Source organism: Salvelinus fontinalis, chromosome 12 (assembly GCF_029448725.1).
Source record: "Salvelinus fontinalis isolate EN_2023a chromosome 12, ASM2944872v1, whole genome shotgun sequence".
Taxonomy (NCBI): domain Eukaryota; kingdom Metazoa; phylum Chordata; class Actinopteri; order Salmoniformes; family Salmonidae; genus Salvelinus; species Salvelinus fontinalis.
Window position 1 is genome coordinate 23,764,571 of NC_074676.1, and position 15,834 is coordinate 23,780,404.

General features: G+C 42.2%; 1 protein-coding gene across 13 annotated transcripts in view; it reads left to right on the plus strand.

The window, feature by feature from the left end:
- The window catches only part of LOC129867013 (FERM domain-containing protein 4A-like), a 228,374-nt gene that overhangs the window by 179,553 nt on the left and 32,987 nt on the right, over positions 1 to 15,834 (plus strand). For all 13 annotated transcript variants that reach the window (XM_055940110.1, XM_055940111.1, XM_055940107.1 and 10 more), the window contains exons 7-11: positions 2,392 to 2,414; positions 7,706 to 7,789; positions 7,906 to 7,971; positions 8,335 to 8,392; positions 8,510 to 8,596. In XM_055940110.1, the coding sequence (XP_055796085.1) occupies positions 2,392 to 2,414; positions 7,706 to 7,789; positions 7,906 to 7,971; positions 8,335 to 8,392; positions 8,510 to 8,596 (318 nt within the window). The remainder of the gene's footprint in view (positions 1 to 2,391; positions 2,415 to 7,705; positions 7,790 to 7,905; positions 7,972 to 8,334; positions 8,393 to 8,509; positions 8,597 to 15,834) is intronic.

Sequence of the window (15,834 nt, forward strand, 5' to 3'; positions counted from 1 at the left end):
TGGATGAGCGATGACCAAGCGGCATAGGTAAGATGCAATAGATGGTATAAAATACAGTATATACATACAGTGGGGAGAACAAGTATTTGATACACTGCCGATTTTGCAGGTTTTCCTACTTACAAAGCATGTAGAGGTCTGTAATTTTTATCATAGGTACACTTCAACTGTGAGAGACAGAATCTAAAACAAAAATCCAGAAAATCACATTGTATAATTAATTTGCATTTTATTGCATGACATAGGTATTTGATACATCAGAAAAGCAGAACTTAATATTTGGTACAGAAACCTTTGTTTGCAATTACAGAGATCATACGTTTCCTGTAGTTCTTGACCAGGTTTGCACACACTGCAGCAGGGATTTTGGCCCAATCCTCCATACAGACCTTCTCCAGATCCTTCAGGTTTCGGGGCTGTCGCTAGGCAATATTTCAGCTCCCTCCAAAGATTTTCTATTGGGTTCAGGTCTGGAGACTGGCTAGGCCACTCCAGGAACTTGAGATGCTTCTTACGGAGCCACTCCTTAGTTGCCCTGGCTGTGTGTTTCGGGTCGTTGTCATGCTGGAAGACCCAGCCACGACCCATCTTCAATGCTCTTACTGAGGGAAGGAGGTTGTTGGCCAAGATCTCACGATACATGGCCCCATCCATCCTCCCTTCAATACGGTGCAGTCGTCCTGTCCCCTTTGCAGAAAAGCATCCCCAAAGAATGATGTTTCCACCTCCATGCTTCACGGTTGGGATGGTGTTCTTTGGGTTGTAATCATCCTTCTTCTTCCTCCAAACACGGCGAGTGGAGTTTAGACCAAAGATATCTATTTTTGTCTCATCAGACCACATGACCTTCTCCCATTCCTCCTCTGGATCATCCAGATGGTCAATGGCAAACTTCAGACGGGCCTGGGCATGCGCTGGCTTGAGCAGGGGGACCTTGCGTGCGCTGCAGGATTTTAATCCATGACGGCGTAGTGTGTTACTAATGGTTTTCTTTGAGACTGTGGTCCCAACTCTCTTCAGGTCAATGACCAGGTCCTGCCATGTAGTTCTGGGCTGATCCCTCACCTTCCTCATGATCATTGATGCCCCACGAGGTGAGATCTTGCATGGAGCCCCAGACCGAGGGTGATTGACCGTCATCTTGAACTTCTTGCATTTTCTAATAATTGCGCCAACAGTTGTTGCCTTCTCACCAAGCTGCTTGCCTATTGTCCTGTAGCCCATCCCAGCCTTGTGCAGGTCTACAATTTTATCCCTGATGTCCTTATACAGCTCTCTGGTCTTGGCCATTGTGGAGAGGTTGGAGTCTGTTTGATTGAGTGTGTGGACAGGTGTATTTTATACAGGTAACGAGTTCAAACATGTGCAGTTAATACAGGTAATGAGTGGAGAACAGGAGGGCTTCGTAAAGAAAAACTAACAGGTTTGTGAGAGCCGGAATTCTTACTGGCTGGTAAATACTTATGTCATGCAATAAAATGCAAATTAATTACTTAAAAATCATACAATGTGATTTTCTGGATTTTTGTTGTAGATTCCGTCTCTCACAGTTGAACTGTACCTATGATAAAAATTACAGACCTCTACATGCTTTGTAAGTAGGAAAATCGGCAGTGTATCAAATACTTGTTCTCCCCACTGTATGGGATGAGTAATGCAAGATATGTAAACATTATTAAAGTGTCAATCCATCATTGAATTGAGAATGACTCATAAATTCCAGTTAAATTATTGAATTTGAATTTAATTTGAATTTAAGTAGTAAACAGGATACAGAATTGCAATTCAATTTTGAATTCAAGGAAATGTAATTAAATTCAATGAAATTCAATGAAATTCAAATGCCTCCTCTATTCTATATTAGGTATTGTCTATACAAATATACATCTTGTACATAAAACATCAAACATGACGTTATACACATGCATAACATTTTTGTTGAAACAATAGATTTCCAGGACAAACTCTTAAAATGAATGACCAAGAAAACAAAACCTATATACGAATATAATAAGTTATTTTCTTTCATGAATCACATACTGTACATATGGTTCAATAGTAGAATACATTAGTTTAACCCTCATGTTGACCCTGAGGCCAATAAATGAAATGGTTAGTGGAAATATAATTGCCTACTCTAAGCACTAAGGTTAAAAGAGGATATGAACATTGTTTCCAGAGAAAAGTGATATATTCTGTGGTATCTGGAAGTGTGACCTGTAAGATTCAATGAAACTCCCATCTTCTATGACTGAGTGGAACTTCTTTGAAATGCACTGAATTAAATTCTACTTCCAATTTCAATTAATGAGTTGAATGTGAGTAAATTCCAAAATTCTGAATTGAGCCCAACCCTGGTGCTAAGCACCTCTATGTCTTTTCTCTCTCCAGGAGGCTAAAGGTGACTTCATCAGGTAAGAACAGTTATTATGTATCTCTACTAGAGGTCGACCGATTAGGATTTTTCAATACCGATACCGATTATTGGAGGACCCAAAAACGCTGATACCGATTAATCGGCCAATTTTTTTTATTTATTTGTAATAATGACGATTACAACAATAATGAATGAACACTTATTTTAACTTAATATAATACATCAATAAAATCAATTTAGTCTCAAAATAAATAATGAAACATGTTCAATTTGGTTTAAATAATGCAAAAACAAAGTGTTGGAGAAGAAAGTAAAAGTGCAATATGTGCCATGTAAGAAAGCTAACGTTTAAGTTCCTTGCTCAGAACATGAGAACATATGAAAGCTGGTGGTTCCTTTTAACATGAGTCTTCAATATTCCCAGGTAAGAAGTTTTAGGTTGTAGTTATTATTGGAATTATAGGACTATTTCTCTCTATACGATTTGTATTTCATATACCTTTGACTATTGGATGTTCTTATAGGCACTTTAGTATTGCCAGTGTAACAGTATAGCTTCCGTCCCTCTCCTCACTCCTACCTGGGCTCGAACCAGGAACACATCGACAACAGCCACCCTCGAAGCAGCGTTACCCATGCAGAGCAAGGGGAACAACTACTCCAAGTCTCAGAGCGAGTAACGTTTGAAACGCTATTAGCGCGCACCCCGCTAACTAGCTAGCCATTTCACATCGGTTACACCTGCCTAATCTCGGGAGTTGATAGGCTTGAAGTCATAAACAGCGCAATGCTTGAAGCATTGCGCTGCTGGCAAAACGCTGCTGGTGGCAAAACGCAGGAAAGTGCTGTTTGAATGAATGCTTACAAGCCTGCTGTTGCCTACCGTCGCTCAGTCAGACTGCTCTATCAAATCGTAGACTTAATTATAACATACTAACACACATAAATACGAGCCTTAGGTCATTAATATGGTCGAATCCGGAAACTATCATCTCGAAAACAAAACGTTTATTCTTTCAGTTAAATACGGAACCGTTCCATATTTTATCTAACGAGTGGCATCCATAAGTCTAAATATTCCTGTTACATTGCACAACCTTCAATGTTATGTCATAATGTAACGGCTTTCGTCTTCCTCCTCGTCTGAGGAGGAGAAGTTTGAAGGATCGGAGGACCAATGCGCAGCGTGGTAATTGTCCATAATGTTTAATTAAAGACAATAAACGTGAACACTACAAAATACAAAACAACCAATGTGAAAAACCGAAACAGTTCTGTCTGGTGCAGACACACGAAGACTGAAGACAACCACCCACAAAACCCAACACAAAACAGGCTACCTAAATATGGTTCCCAATCAGAGACAACACAAAACAGCTGCCTCTGATTGAGAACCATATCAGGACAAACACAGAAATAGGAAAACATAGAAATACAAACATAGACTGCCCACCCCAACTTACGCCCTGACCATACTAAATAAAGACAAAACAAAGGAAATAAAGGTCAGAACGTGACACATAATTATGTAAAATTCTGGCAAATTAGTTCGCAACAAGCCAGGCGGCCCAAACTGTTGCATATACCCTGACTCTGCGTGCAATGAACGCAAGAGAAGTGACACAATTTCATCTGGTTAATATTTCCTGCTAACCTGGATTTCTTTTAGCTAAATATGCAGGTTTAAAAATATATACTTCTGTGTATTGATTCTAAGAAAGGCATTGATGTTTATGGTTAGGTACACGTTGGAGCAACGACAGTCCTGTTTCGCGAATGCGCACCGCATGCTTGAAGCATTGCGCTGCTGGCAAAACGCTTGATTATATGCAACGCAGGACACGCTAGATAAACTAGTAATATCATCAACCATGTGTAGTTAACTAGTGATTATGATTGATTGATTGATTGTTTTTTATAAGATAAGTTTAATGCTAGCTAGCAACTTACCTTGGCTTCTTACTGCATTCGCGTAACAGGCAGGCTCCTCGTGGAGTGCAATGTAATCAGGTGGTTAGAGCGTTGGACTAGTTAACCGTAAGTTTGCAAGATTGAATCCCCGAGCTGACAAGGTAAAAATCTGTCGTTCTGCCCCTGAACAAGGCAGTTAACCCACCGTTCCTAGGCCGTCATTGAAAATAAGAATGTGTTCATAACTGACTTGCCTAGTTAAATAAAGGTGTAAAAAAAGAAAACGTCCAAATCGTTGTCCAAAAATAGCGATTTACGATTGTTATGAAAACTTGAAATTGGCCCTAATTAATCGGCCATTCCGATTAATCGGTCGACCTCTAATCTCTACTACAGTAAGCTGTATGTGTATAATGTACAATAGAGGGGAGGTGGCCCACGTGTTTCTTTGGTTTTTGTTTGAGGGGAAGGTGGGATAGGTGTGTGTGTGTGTTTGTCTGTGTGTTGACTAAAATGTCAAATGTGTGTGTGTGTGTGTGTATGCGCGTGTGTGACAGGGGAACAATTACACCCTGTGTAGGGGGTCTGTCCCTGGCCCTCTGAGCCCCTCAGAGCAGCAAAGCAAATCGCTCCGCTCCCTCTCCTCTCAAAGGACCTGCCTTTGTCTGCCTGTCCTCCATCCCTCTATCCCTCTCTCCCTTTCTTCTCAACCCCAGTCCCCTGATTCACTCTCTCCATCCAGCTCTGAAGAGTCTGTCTTTAGAGAGGGTCAGTGGGGCGTAGCTTATTATAGTGCATGGCTGTGTGTATGTGGTGTGTGGTGTGTGTGTGTGTGTGTGTGTGTGTGTGTGTGTGTGTGTGTGTGTGTGTGTGTGTGTGTGTGTGTGTGTGTGTGTGTGTGTGTGTGTGTGTGTGTGTGTGTGTGTGTGTGTGTGTGTGTGTGTGTGTGTGTGTGTGTGTGTGTGTGTGTGTGTGTGTGTGTGTGTGACAGGGCTCCACTGTCCATGACTGCTAGCCAATTAAGACCAGAGCAGTGTAACCGGGTGAGACGAAGCCAGGGAGGGCAGCTCACATGATGAGCCTTCTGCCACCTAAAATAGTTTGCTCTCTATTGATTTACACTTTAATGGGAATGCATGATACGTCGGCCACTGTATCGGTTTGGACAGTGAAGGTTAGAAGCATCGTAGTGAAAATGTGCATTTACAAAATTACATGTGGTTGCAATTATATTACAATGTATAACTTTGGTCATTTATAATGGTGTTTTTGCGTTATTATCTTTCTTTAAATTCAGATGATTGCAAGGCCTTTACAGTTAAAGGGAAACACATACAGTATCTTATCGTTGCTCTGTATTTTAGAGATGTAAAGGATACAGATTATTCATCAGTGTGTGAGCGGTGAAGACAGTGTAGATTAGAGGGTTGAACAGAGTTCACCTTTGACCCCATTTCCTCTTCCTCACAGAGAGTATAAATAAATATGGCATCCCACTGAGATCTGGAATGTGACACACACACACAGAAAAGGAGGTCATGATTTACCAAATCATGCCAAAATGGTGAAGGCCAGAGATGTAGTGGATGATAAATGATGTTTACACACCTTTTTTGGTGAATAAATAGCATTTACAGACATATTAGGCTAAATATTATGCTAGCATTGTTTGCTAGCCTTTTGGGGGCCCTAGGTGGGATTTGGTTGGAGGCCCCCCCCACTTCGCGGGCAAAACATTTTAGTGGCCTCCTTCTAGATGGCGGAGAGAAAGTTTTCTGCAATCGTACACAGTTTTCCATGGGGCAGAGAACATTTTGAATTTTTTTAAAAACATGTTATGCAATTCTACTAATTTTGCCATGGGCAGATAGAAACATTTAGCAGTTTTACAGCAAATTTTCTGCAATTCTACACATTTTTCCTTGGGAGGGTGGAGAGACATTTTTGCAGTTTTAAAGTAAATTTCCTGCCATTCGACACATTTTGCCATGTCTTATGCCATGTAAATGATATGTGAGTGGGAGTGACTTACAAAATCAATGGGGGTCCCCTGGAGGTCAAGGCCCCTGGGCAACAGTAAGTTGAGACCCCGACTGAGCTCAAAAAAGTAAAGGGAACACTTAAACAACACAATGTAACTCCAAGTCAATCACACTTCTGTGAAATCAAACTGTCCACTTAGGAAGCAACACTGATTGACAATACATTTCACATGCTGTTGTGCAAATGGAATAGACAAAAGGTGGAAATTATAGGCAATTAGCAAGACACCCCCAATAAAGGAATGGTTCTGCAGGTGGTGACCACAGACCACTTCTCAGTTCCTATGCTTCCTGGCTGATGTTTTGGTCACTTTTGAATGCTGGCGGTGCTTTCACTCTAGTGGTAGCATGAGACGGAGTCTACAACCCACACAAGTGGCTCAGGTAGTGCAGTTCATCCAGGATGGCACATCAATGCGAGCTGTGGCAAAAAGGTTTGTTGTGTCTGTCAGCGTAGTGTCCAGACATGGAGGCGCTACCAGGAGGCAGGCCAGTACATCAGGAGACGTGGAGGAGGCCGTAGGTGGGCAACAACCCAGCAGCAGGACCGCTACCTCCGCCTTTGTGCAAGGAGGTGCACTGCCAGAGCCCTGCAAAATGACCTCCAGCAGGCCACAAATGTGCATGTGTTGTTACATTGTGTTACATTGTGTTGTTTAAGTGTTCCCTTTATTTTTTTGAGCAGTGTATAATAAATACAAAGGTTTTCGTTTTTTGGGGGTCAGGAGTCCTGGGCGACCGCATATGTCGCTTATGCCTGGGGTTGGCTCTGATTCTTTGTGCTGTGGTTTCCAGATTGGGTGGTAGAGGTTGGGATTGGGAACCATTGCTCTAGGTCAGGTGTTAGGTTACTGTTATATTTCCACTGTTGGCTGCCTTGTTTCCAGGGCTTTCCCCCAGTCTCAGTCTCAGGGGGCTGGGAGGGTTAGGGGATTACAGAGGGGTTTAAGACTGGGAGTCTGGGGTCTTCGTCATCTCTCTCTCTCTCTCTCTCTCTCTCTCTCTCTCTCTCTCTCTCTCTCTCTCTCTCTCTCTCTCTCTCGCTCTCTCTCTCTCTCCAGCTGTTCCCTAGATAACGCCCAGCCAGCTGTGTGACTGTCTCACCAGTCCCCCTAAAACACAACAGGGCAGCATTATCCCCCTCCCCTCCCCACCTTGTCAGTTACTAACTCTGGCCAAACCCTTAGATGAATCATGAGGAAATACCCTTGGATTAAAGTCAATACATCATTGTAGTAGACAAACATCACATTATTGGAGACACCTTTTGGAGGGGCATATATCACTAATGCCAATCTGTCTCCAACACCTCTTGGCAGTTTGAGTTCAGTGTGTGTTCACAGTAATGACGTGTGTGTTTCTGTATGTGTTGCAGTAATGAAGTGACAAGGTCAGACCTGAAGAAGCTTCCAGCTTTGCCGACTCAGGCCCTGAAGGAACACCCATCTCTGGCCTACTGGTTAGTCCCAGCCTGTGTTTTTGGCCCAATTGACCAGGGCCACCAAACTCTACTGCCTGGTTGCTCGACCTGGCTGATATGATTCAGTTATATTTTGTGTATGTTTTCCGTTCCAGTGAGGACCGGGTGATAGAACACTACAAGAAGCTCAATGGACAGTCCAGAGGGCAGGCCATAGTCAAGTAAGACTGGAAGGGGAAGGGTGTGTGTGTGTGTCTCGTGTTCTCTTTCTGCATGCTCCCTCTCTTGAGCTGTGTGTGTTCAGACATCTCTCTTACATGCTGAGTGTGTATCCATGTGTGTGTGTGTGTGTATCCATGTGTGTGTGCGTGTGTGTGTGTGTGTGTGTGTGTGTGTGTGTGTGTGTGTGTGTGTGTGTGTGTGTGTGTGTGTGTGTGTGTGTGTGTGTGTGTGTGTGTGTGTGTGTGTGTGTGTGTGTGTTTATGGTGCTCTCTCTTCAGTGTATGCTGTGAAGTTGAACACTGGGAGCTCTCTGACTGACTAATGTCTCTCTCTGTGTGTCTCTGTATCTTTGTCTTTTACAGTTATATGAGCATCGCTGAGTCGCTACCTACATATGGAGTACATTACTACACTGTTAAGGTAAAACTTTATCACCTAGGGGGAGGGGGGGGGGGGGGGGGGGGGGGGGGGGCTATGGGGGGCTATGAAATACACACACAACCTCTGATGTGTGTGTCTTCTCGCTGTGCGTGTCAGGATAAGCAGGGAATTCCGTGGTGGCTGGGACTGAGTTATAAAGGAATCTTCCAGTATGACTACCAAGACAAGGTCAAACCCAGGAAGGTAAGACACAGACATTAATTATCTCTCTCTCTTTCAATCTGCATTGTGTGTCTGAAGTTTTATAAAGATGTAACATCCTGTCAGTCCATCAGTCACCTGGTAGTCTATTAAATTCTTTCACCTTTGACCCTAGTAATGTCCAACGTCTCCTCGCTAGATGAACGGAAACACACACACACACACACATGTCGTCTGTGAACTCTGACCCCTCAGCCCTGACAAAGGCTTCCTGTCTGCCTCAGCTTTCCTGTTTGCCCATCCTGTTCCAGTGTGTGTTTGCGTGTGTGTGTGTGTGCGTGCATTCCAGTCTAAATGTCTCACCACTGTGCCCCCTTCCCCCCAGATTCCAGCTATATCCCATAATAGTCGCATATCCTGATGTTTCCTAGATGTTACCGTGGAGACAGGATGGGAATGCTGGCCTAGTCTCCTATTTTAGGTCACAGGAATGAGTTGGGAGTTGGAGAACCAAAAATTGGTTCTGTGAAGTTCCCAGAACATTTGTAAGGTTGCCGCACATGTTCTCATAACACAAAAACTGTTAGTCATTCTGATGATTATCGCCTGATGTTGCAAGAACGCTCCTAGAGCACTTATAATCAGTTCTTTAAAGGTTCCCAGAATATTTGATTAGGTTGTGGGAACAGTCTGGGGAGAACATTGTGGGGACATCACGAAGGATATTGAGATGTTGCTTCAATATATCCACATAATTTTCTTTCCTAATGATGCCATCTATTTTGTGAAGTGCACCAGTCCCTCCTGCAGCAAAGCACACCCACAACTTGATGCTGCCACCCCCATGCTTCACGGTTGGGATGGTGTTCTTTGGCTTGCAAGCGTTCCCCTTTTTCCTCCAAACATAACGATGTCATTATGGCCAAAAAGTTCTATTTTTGTTTTATCAGACCAGAGGACATTTCTCCAAAAAGTACGATCTTTGTCCCCATGTGCAGTTGAAAACCATAGTCTGGCTTTTTTATGGCTGTTTTGGAGCAGTGGCTTCTTCCTTGCTGAACGGCCTTTCAGGTTATGTCGATATAGAACTCGTTTTACTGTGGATATAGATACTTTTGTACCTGTTTCCTCCAGCATCTTCACAAGGTCCTTTGCTGTTGTTCTGGGATTGATTTGCACTTTTCGCACCACAGTATGTTCATCTCTAGGAGACAGAACGCGTCTCCTTCCTGAGCGGTATGATGGCTGCGTGGTCCCATGGTGTTTACACTTGCGTACTATTGTTTGTACAGGTGAACGTGGTACCTTCAGGCATTTGGAAATTGCTCCCAAGGATGAACCATACTTGTGGAGGTCTATAATATTTTTTTCTGAGGTCTTGGCTGATTTATTTTGATTTTTCCATTATGTCAAGCAAAGAGGCACTGAGTTTGAAGGTAGGCCTTGAAATACATCCACAGGTACACCTCCAATTTACTCAAATTATTTCAATTTGCCTATCAGAACTTCTGAAGCTATGACATAATTTTCTGGAATTTCCCAAGCTGTTTAAAGGCACAGTCAACTGAGTGTATGTAAACTTCTGACCCACTGGAATTGTGATACAGTGAATTATAAGTGAAGTCATCTGTCTGCAACCAATTGTTGGAAAAATTACTTCTGTCATGCACAAAGTAGATGTCCTAACCCACGTGCCAAAACGATAGAAATTTGTGGAGTGGTTAAAAAACGAGTTAATGACTCCAACCTAAGTGTATGTAAACTTCCGACTTCAACTGTATCTAAATCTAAAGGAAAATGATGCAAATCTAAAAGTAACTTCTATTACCATTGCCAACTATGTAAAAATAGTCTACATAGAGCCAACAAATGAAAACATTGCATCCTGCAGGCAGAAAATATCCTGATAAAAATAAATATCCTATGAATCATATTGGCTACACATGGCCTGTCTTCAACTTGAAACATTGTATCAACTATCAACTGGGTTTGGCCCGAAGCTAGAGCTAGCAAACTTCATACATTGTATAAAATATTCTGGTCCCTCAGAGTTTCTGCGCCTGTACCCTCTGGACAGACACAGCTGTAGGCTATTTGTGCAAGGAATAAGAAATTATCAGGTATTTTATGACGTTTCCACTGGATCAGAGCATTACACCCTTTCATGCCAATTGGTTATCTAAAGGGAGAAAAAAAAGGGTTGTAAATATTTTTCAAGTAAATTAAGGAACTATTGTAATTCTCAATGCATTCAAACAAACAAACAGACTTTGTTTACTTGCTGTTTGAGTTGAAGGAAAAAAATATTTGAGAACCTCCACAGCTCATTAGTGGTGGTGAGTTAAGACATCCCCAAATGGGAAAATACACTACATTTCAAAAGTTTGGGGTCACTTAGAAATGTCCTTGTTTTTAAAGAAAAGCAAAACATTTTGTCCATTAAAATAACATCAAATTGATCAGAAATACAGTGAAGACATTGTTAATTTTGTAAATGACTATAGTAGCTGGAAATGGCTGATTTTTAATGGAATATCTATATAGGTGTACAGAGGCCCATTATCAGCAACCATCACTCCTGTGTTCCAATGGCACGTTGTGTTAGCTAATTCAAGTTTATAATTTTAAAAGGCTAATTGATCATTAGAAAACCAATTATTGCAATTATGTTAGCACAGCTGAAAACTGTGGTTCTGAATAAAGAAGCAATAATCCTGGCCTTCTTTAGACTAGTTGAGTATCTGGAGCATCAGCATTTGTGGGTTCGATTATAGACTCAAAATGGCCAGAAACAAATAACTTTCTTCTGAAACTCATCAGTCTATTCTTGTTCTGAGAAATGAAGGCTATTCCATGCGAGAAATTGCCAAGAAACTGAAGATCTCGTACAACGCTGTGTACTACTCCCTTCACAGAACAGTGCAAACTGGCTCTAACCAGAAATGAAAGAGGAGTGGGAGGCCCCGGTGCACAACTGAGCAAGAGGACAAGTACATTAGAGTGTCTAGTACCCGCAAAACACCAGTCTCAACGTCAACAGTGGAGAGGCAACTCTGGGATGATGGCCTTCTAGGCAGAGTTCCTCTGTCCAGTGTCTGTTCTTTTGCCCATCTTAATCTTTTCTTTTTATTGGCCAGTCTGAGATATGGCTTTTTCTTTGCAACTCTGCCTATGTTTCCAAACTTTTGATTGGTACTGTATATTTGCGACTGCTTGACTGAAAACATCTCAGTCGACCAACAGCCTAACGACCAAACAATCGACCAGACAACTAAATGGGGTCAGTCCTAGTGCGGAAACACGTGCGCTTAAAAGGGTCTGTGCAGTATAGAAATGAAGACTCAATTAACAGTGTAAAATGTTTTTGTCATTAAGATCTTACATGTTAACAGTTTCATTCATAGGACATTTGAACAGCATTTAATCATACAACATATATTTTGACACTTTATATGTTGACAACCTGCCCATGCAGGGTTTCGACCTGCAATATTCGGTTCCAAAGCCAATCTTTTATCTTCTGCACCACTGGGGAAGCTCTCGCGCATCACATTTTGTCAGTCTATAGCCATGGCAGTATAGTCAATAAGGACTACTATGCTTCCATTTTAGCATTCTTAGACATAACTAACCCAGGGAAATACTGGTAACTGGGTTATTCACCATCACTTCCCCATCCTCTTTATAAGCTGTGTACTTCTGGGCCCATATTTAGAAGGTATGCAAGACTCTGAGTGCTGATCTAGGATCACCTTTGGTTTTCAGATCATGAAAAATAAGACATGGGGGACCATATCAAGCATCTCAAAGCAGGAATTAAATCAGGTGCGTTCTTTTATGTTGAACAGTCCATTTTTACCCGTTGTTTATTTTTTTTACAGTTAGTCTAAATTCTGCATTTTTGACTGGACGAAATAAAGACATCCCCTCTTTTAGTAGATTATATCTGAGCTTCAATGTCACTGTTTTTGTTTTTCAAAAGAAACATGGTTAAAGAACCTGTGGGATTGAACCTGCACTCAGCTTTGCAGACCATTAACCCTCTCCACCACCAGGGGACTGCTGTGTCCTTGCTGTATCTTCGTTGTAGGAGTGGACACCTTGTTTGCGGACAGCACAACCTAGGCTACACTTGTGAGGAACACGTTTTGGTTTATTTCACTCCATTTAGGAGTTGAAAACTGAGCTGGAAACTCTTAGGGCCCAGAATGTTGTATGCAATGTTGCAAGTTTGCTAGAGCAAACTTCAGGACAGTATGCAGATCTGTAGAAATGGTAAGATAAGTTGGCACTCAAAATGGAAAAGGTTGCCGACCCCTGGTGTAGCCTATTAGGAGTGTAACAGCAGGAGCGTAACAGCAGAATCTGCGAAGACAAGCAGCAGCAGGAGGAAGTTTTATTTTTTTCTGGTTAGACTATCTTGATCTCTGGCTCCCTCGAGTCATTTTTGTGTCTTAATTATTTAGGGTTAATGATCTGGCTGAAGATTGCAGGTTCAATCCCACATATTCTTTAACCATGAGGCTCAGATATACTCTACTAAAAGAGAGGAAGCTTTTATTTCGTCCCTATTTAAAAATCCAGTCAGAAAGGTTATTGAAGTGCTCCTGAGTAGTGCAGCGTTCAAAAGCACTACATCGCAGTGCTGAAGCGACACTACAGCTTGGGGTTCGATCCCAGTCTGTGTTACAGCTGGCCGTGACCGGGTGCCCCATAGGACGGCACACCGTTTTCTCTGGGGGCTTTCCTTGGCTCGTCATGCTCTAGCAACTCCTTGTGGCAGGGCCGGGCACCTGCAAGCTGACCTCATTCATCAGTCAAATGGTGTTTCCCCTGACACATTAGTGCGGCTGACTTCTGGGTTTAACGAGGCTGACTTCTGGGTTAAGCGAGGCTGACTTCTGGGTTTAACGAGGCTGACTTCTGGGTTAAGCGAGGCTGACTTCTGGGTTAAGCGAGGCTGACTTCTGGGTTTAACGAGGCTGACTTCTGGGTTAAGCGAGGCTGACTTCTGGGTTTAGCGAGGCTGACTTCTGGGTTAAGCGAGGCTGACTTCTGGGTTAAGCGAGGCTGACTTCTGGGTTAAGTGAGCAGTGTGATAAGAAGTAGTGTTATTGATATTTTCTGAGGACCTCTAAGACTAGGTCAAATGTATATTGAATGAACATCAATGAAATATAATGTTGAACGTAAACAAATATGTTATGAACGTCTTAAAACTGACTGGAAATTGTGGAACATTGTGCAACATTGTGGGAATGTTCTGTGCAACCTTCGTGAATATCACAAGAATATTCTTGCAAGATCCCAGACAACTCCCATAACTTAATTAAATGTTCTGGGAAACTTTAAAGAACTTAGACCAGTTGTTCTGTCAACATTCTTACAACATTAAGGGAATGTCCTGTGCAACCTAACATTAAACATTGTATAATCATCCACAAAAAGGGAAATTTTTTGTGTGTTTTGGGAACATATATTTTGTGATGTCCCCACAATGTTCCCACCAAACTGTTCTCACAACATAATGAAACATTCTGGGAACCTTTAAAGAACAGACAAAATGTGGTATGGGGAAATTCTTGCAATATCAGGCAAATGTTTTATACAAACATTGTATAATCATCAGCATGACTGGAGAGTTTCTGTTTAATGAGAACATTTACCACAACCTAACAAACGTTCAGGGAACTTTCACATAAACAATTTGGATTTGTTGGGAAAACATTACTGGTACATTGTGTTATTACCTTACCTGGAATCCTAATGAGAACATTTTGGGGAATGTTATGTGGTGGTTGTTACAGATGTTGTGCACAACGTTTTAGTGAATGTTAGGAGAACATTCTAAGGATATTTCATTTAAAACATAAACATTAAAAAAAAACTTTACAAAAGTTTTGGGGATGTTATCATCCTAATGTTAGATATAATCCTATCTAGAACTTAATGGGAATCTTAGCTAATGTTCTGGTAATGTTCCCGGTTTGCTGGGAGGGGCCCTCTTGGATCTTTCATTATTGGCAGGATGTTTTCTCCCCATATCTCACCATTTGTAGATATATATACACACACACACACACACAATAAAAGGCAGTGGGCCGTGCCCGGTTGAAAGGGGTCTATAATACAATAGAGTGATTGTGTTCAGAGGGGAGGTAGAATGAAGGGAGGCTCAGGACTTCATGTTCTGGCTTCTCATCACCACACTAATGTTATCTACACACGGAGCGCTCTGAAAACATAGAGAGAGGGATGGCACTTTACAGATGGCTATTAATGTCTTTTATAACTCTGGTGTGAATTTCAATGATGTTTGAGACCCTGTGAAAAACTGTGTATAGAGGCTGTGCATTACTGGTTACCTGACAAGGCCACTATCATTATGTCAAACTAGGATTTCAGTGTTTTAGATTAGGCTGTTTTTGTTTTCAGTTTCACATCAGGAATAGGTTGTGTTTTACTAGGGGACAACCTGGAGTGACTAGACCACCACTTTGAGGCCTTCTGACTGTTTATTTGGGGTTGTTTAAATACTTTACCCCTAACCCCACTTCTCCTCACACACACACACAAACACACACACACACACACACACACACACACACACACACACACACACACACACACACACACACACACACACACACACACACACACACACACACACACACACACACACACACACACACACACACACACGCACACACACACACACACACAACCATCGGTAGGAAGTTACAGCTCAACCACAGCCGGGAAAAATGCCTTGTTAGTGAGTTCTGAGTCACTTATCCAGAGATTAGGGTTTGTGAGTGACTGAAGCAGCTGCTGGTGGTTTAGTGACTGTGTGAAGCTCCAGTAGTGAGAGGAGTGTCCTTTTCACTGAGGAAATGAATTGGATTGAGATTTTCTTGACAGATATTGAGCCTATATCTCTGCTAACTAGTGTGTTGCCGGATCAGACAGGTATATGAAGGTATGAAACAGTGATGAAAAATGAGTGAGGAGTGTGCCTTGGTTTGTAAACACCCCTCCTAACCTCACAACCTCTAACATTAACAAATTTTTTAAAAATACGACCAAAACAAAAACAACAGGAAGCAGTAGGAATGTCTCCATAGTGACTAAAGAACAGTCTGGAAACATTTAACGCCCCCCAAGCTCACCGCCCTCCAACTTTCTGAGGGAGGAACTGAGAAACAGGGAGAGAAACAGGGAAAGGGGGGAACCAGTGATGGTAAGTGGGTCCCCTCTAGACCCTAGTCCCCAGACAGGCT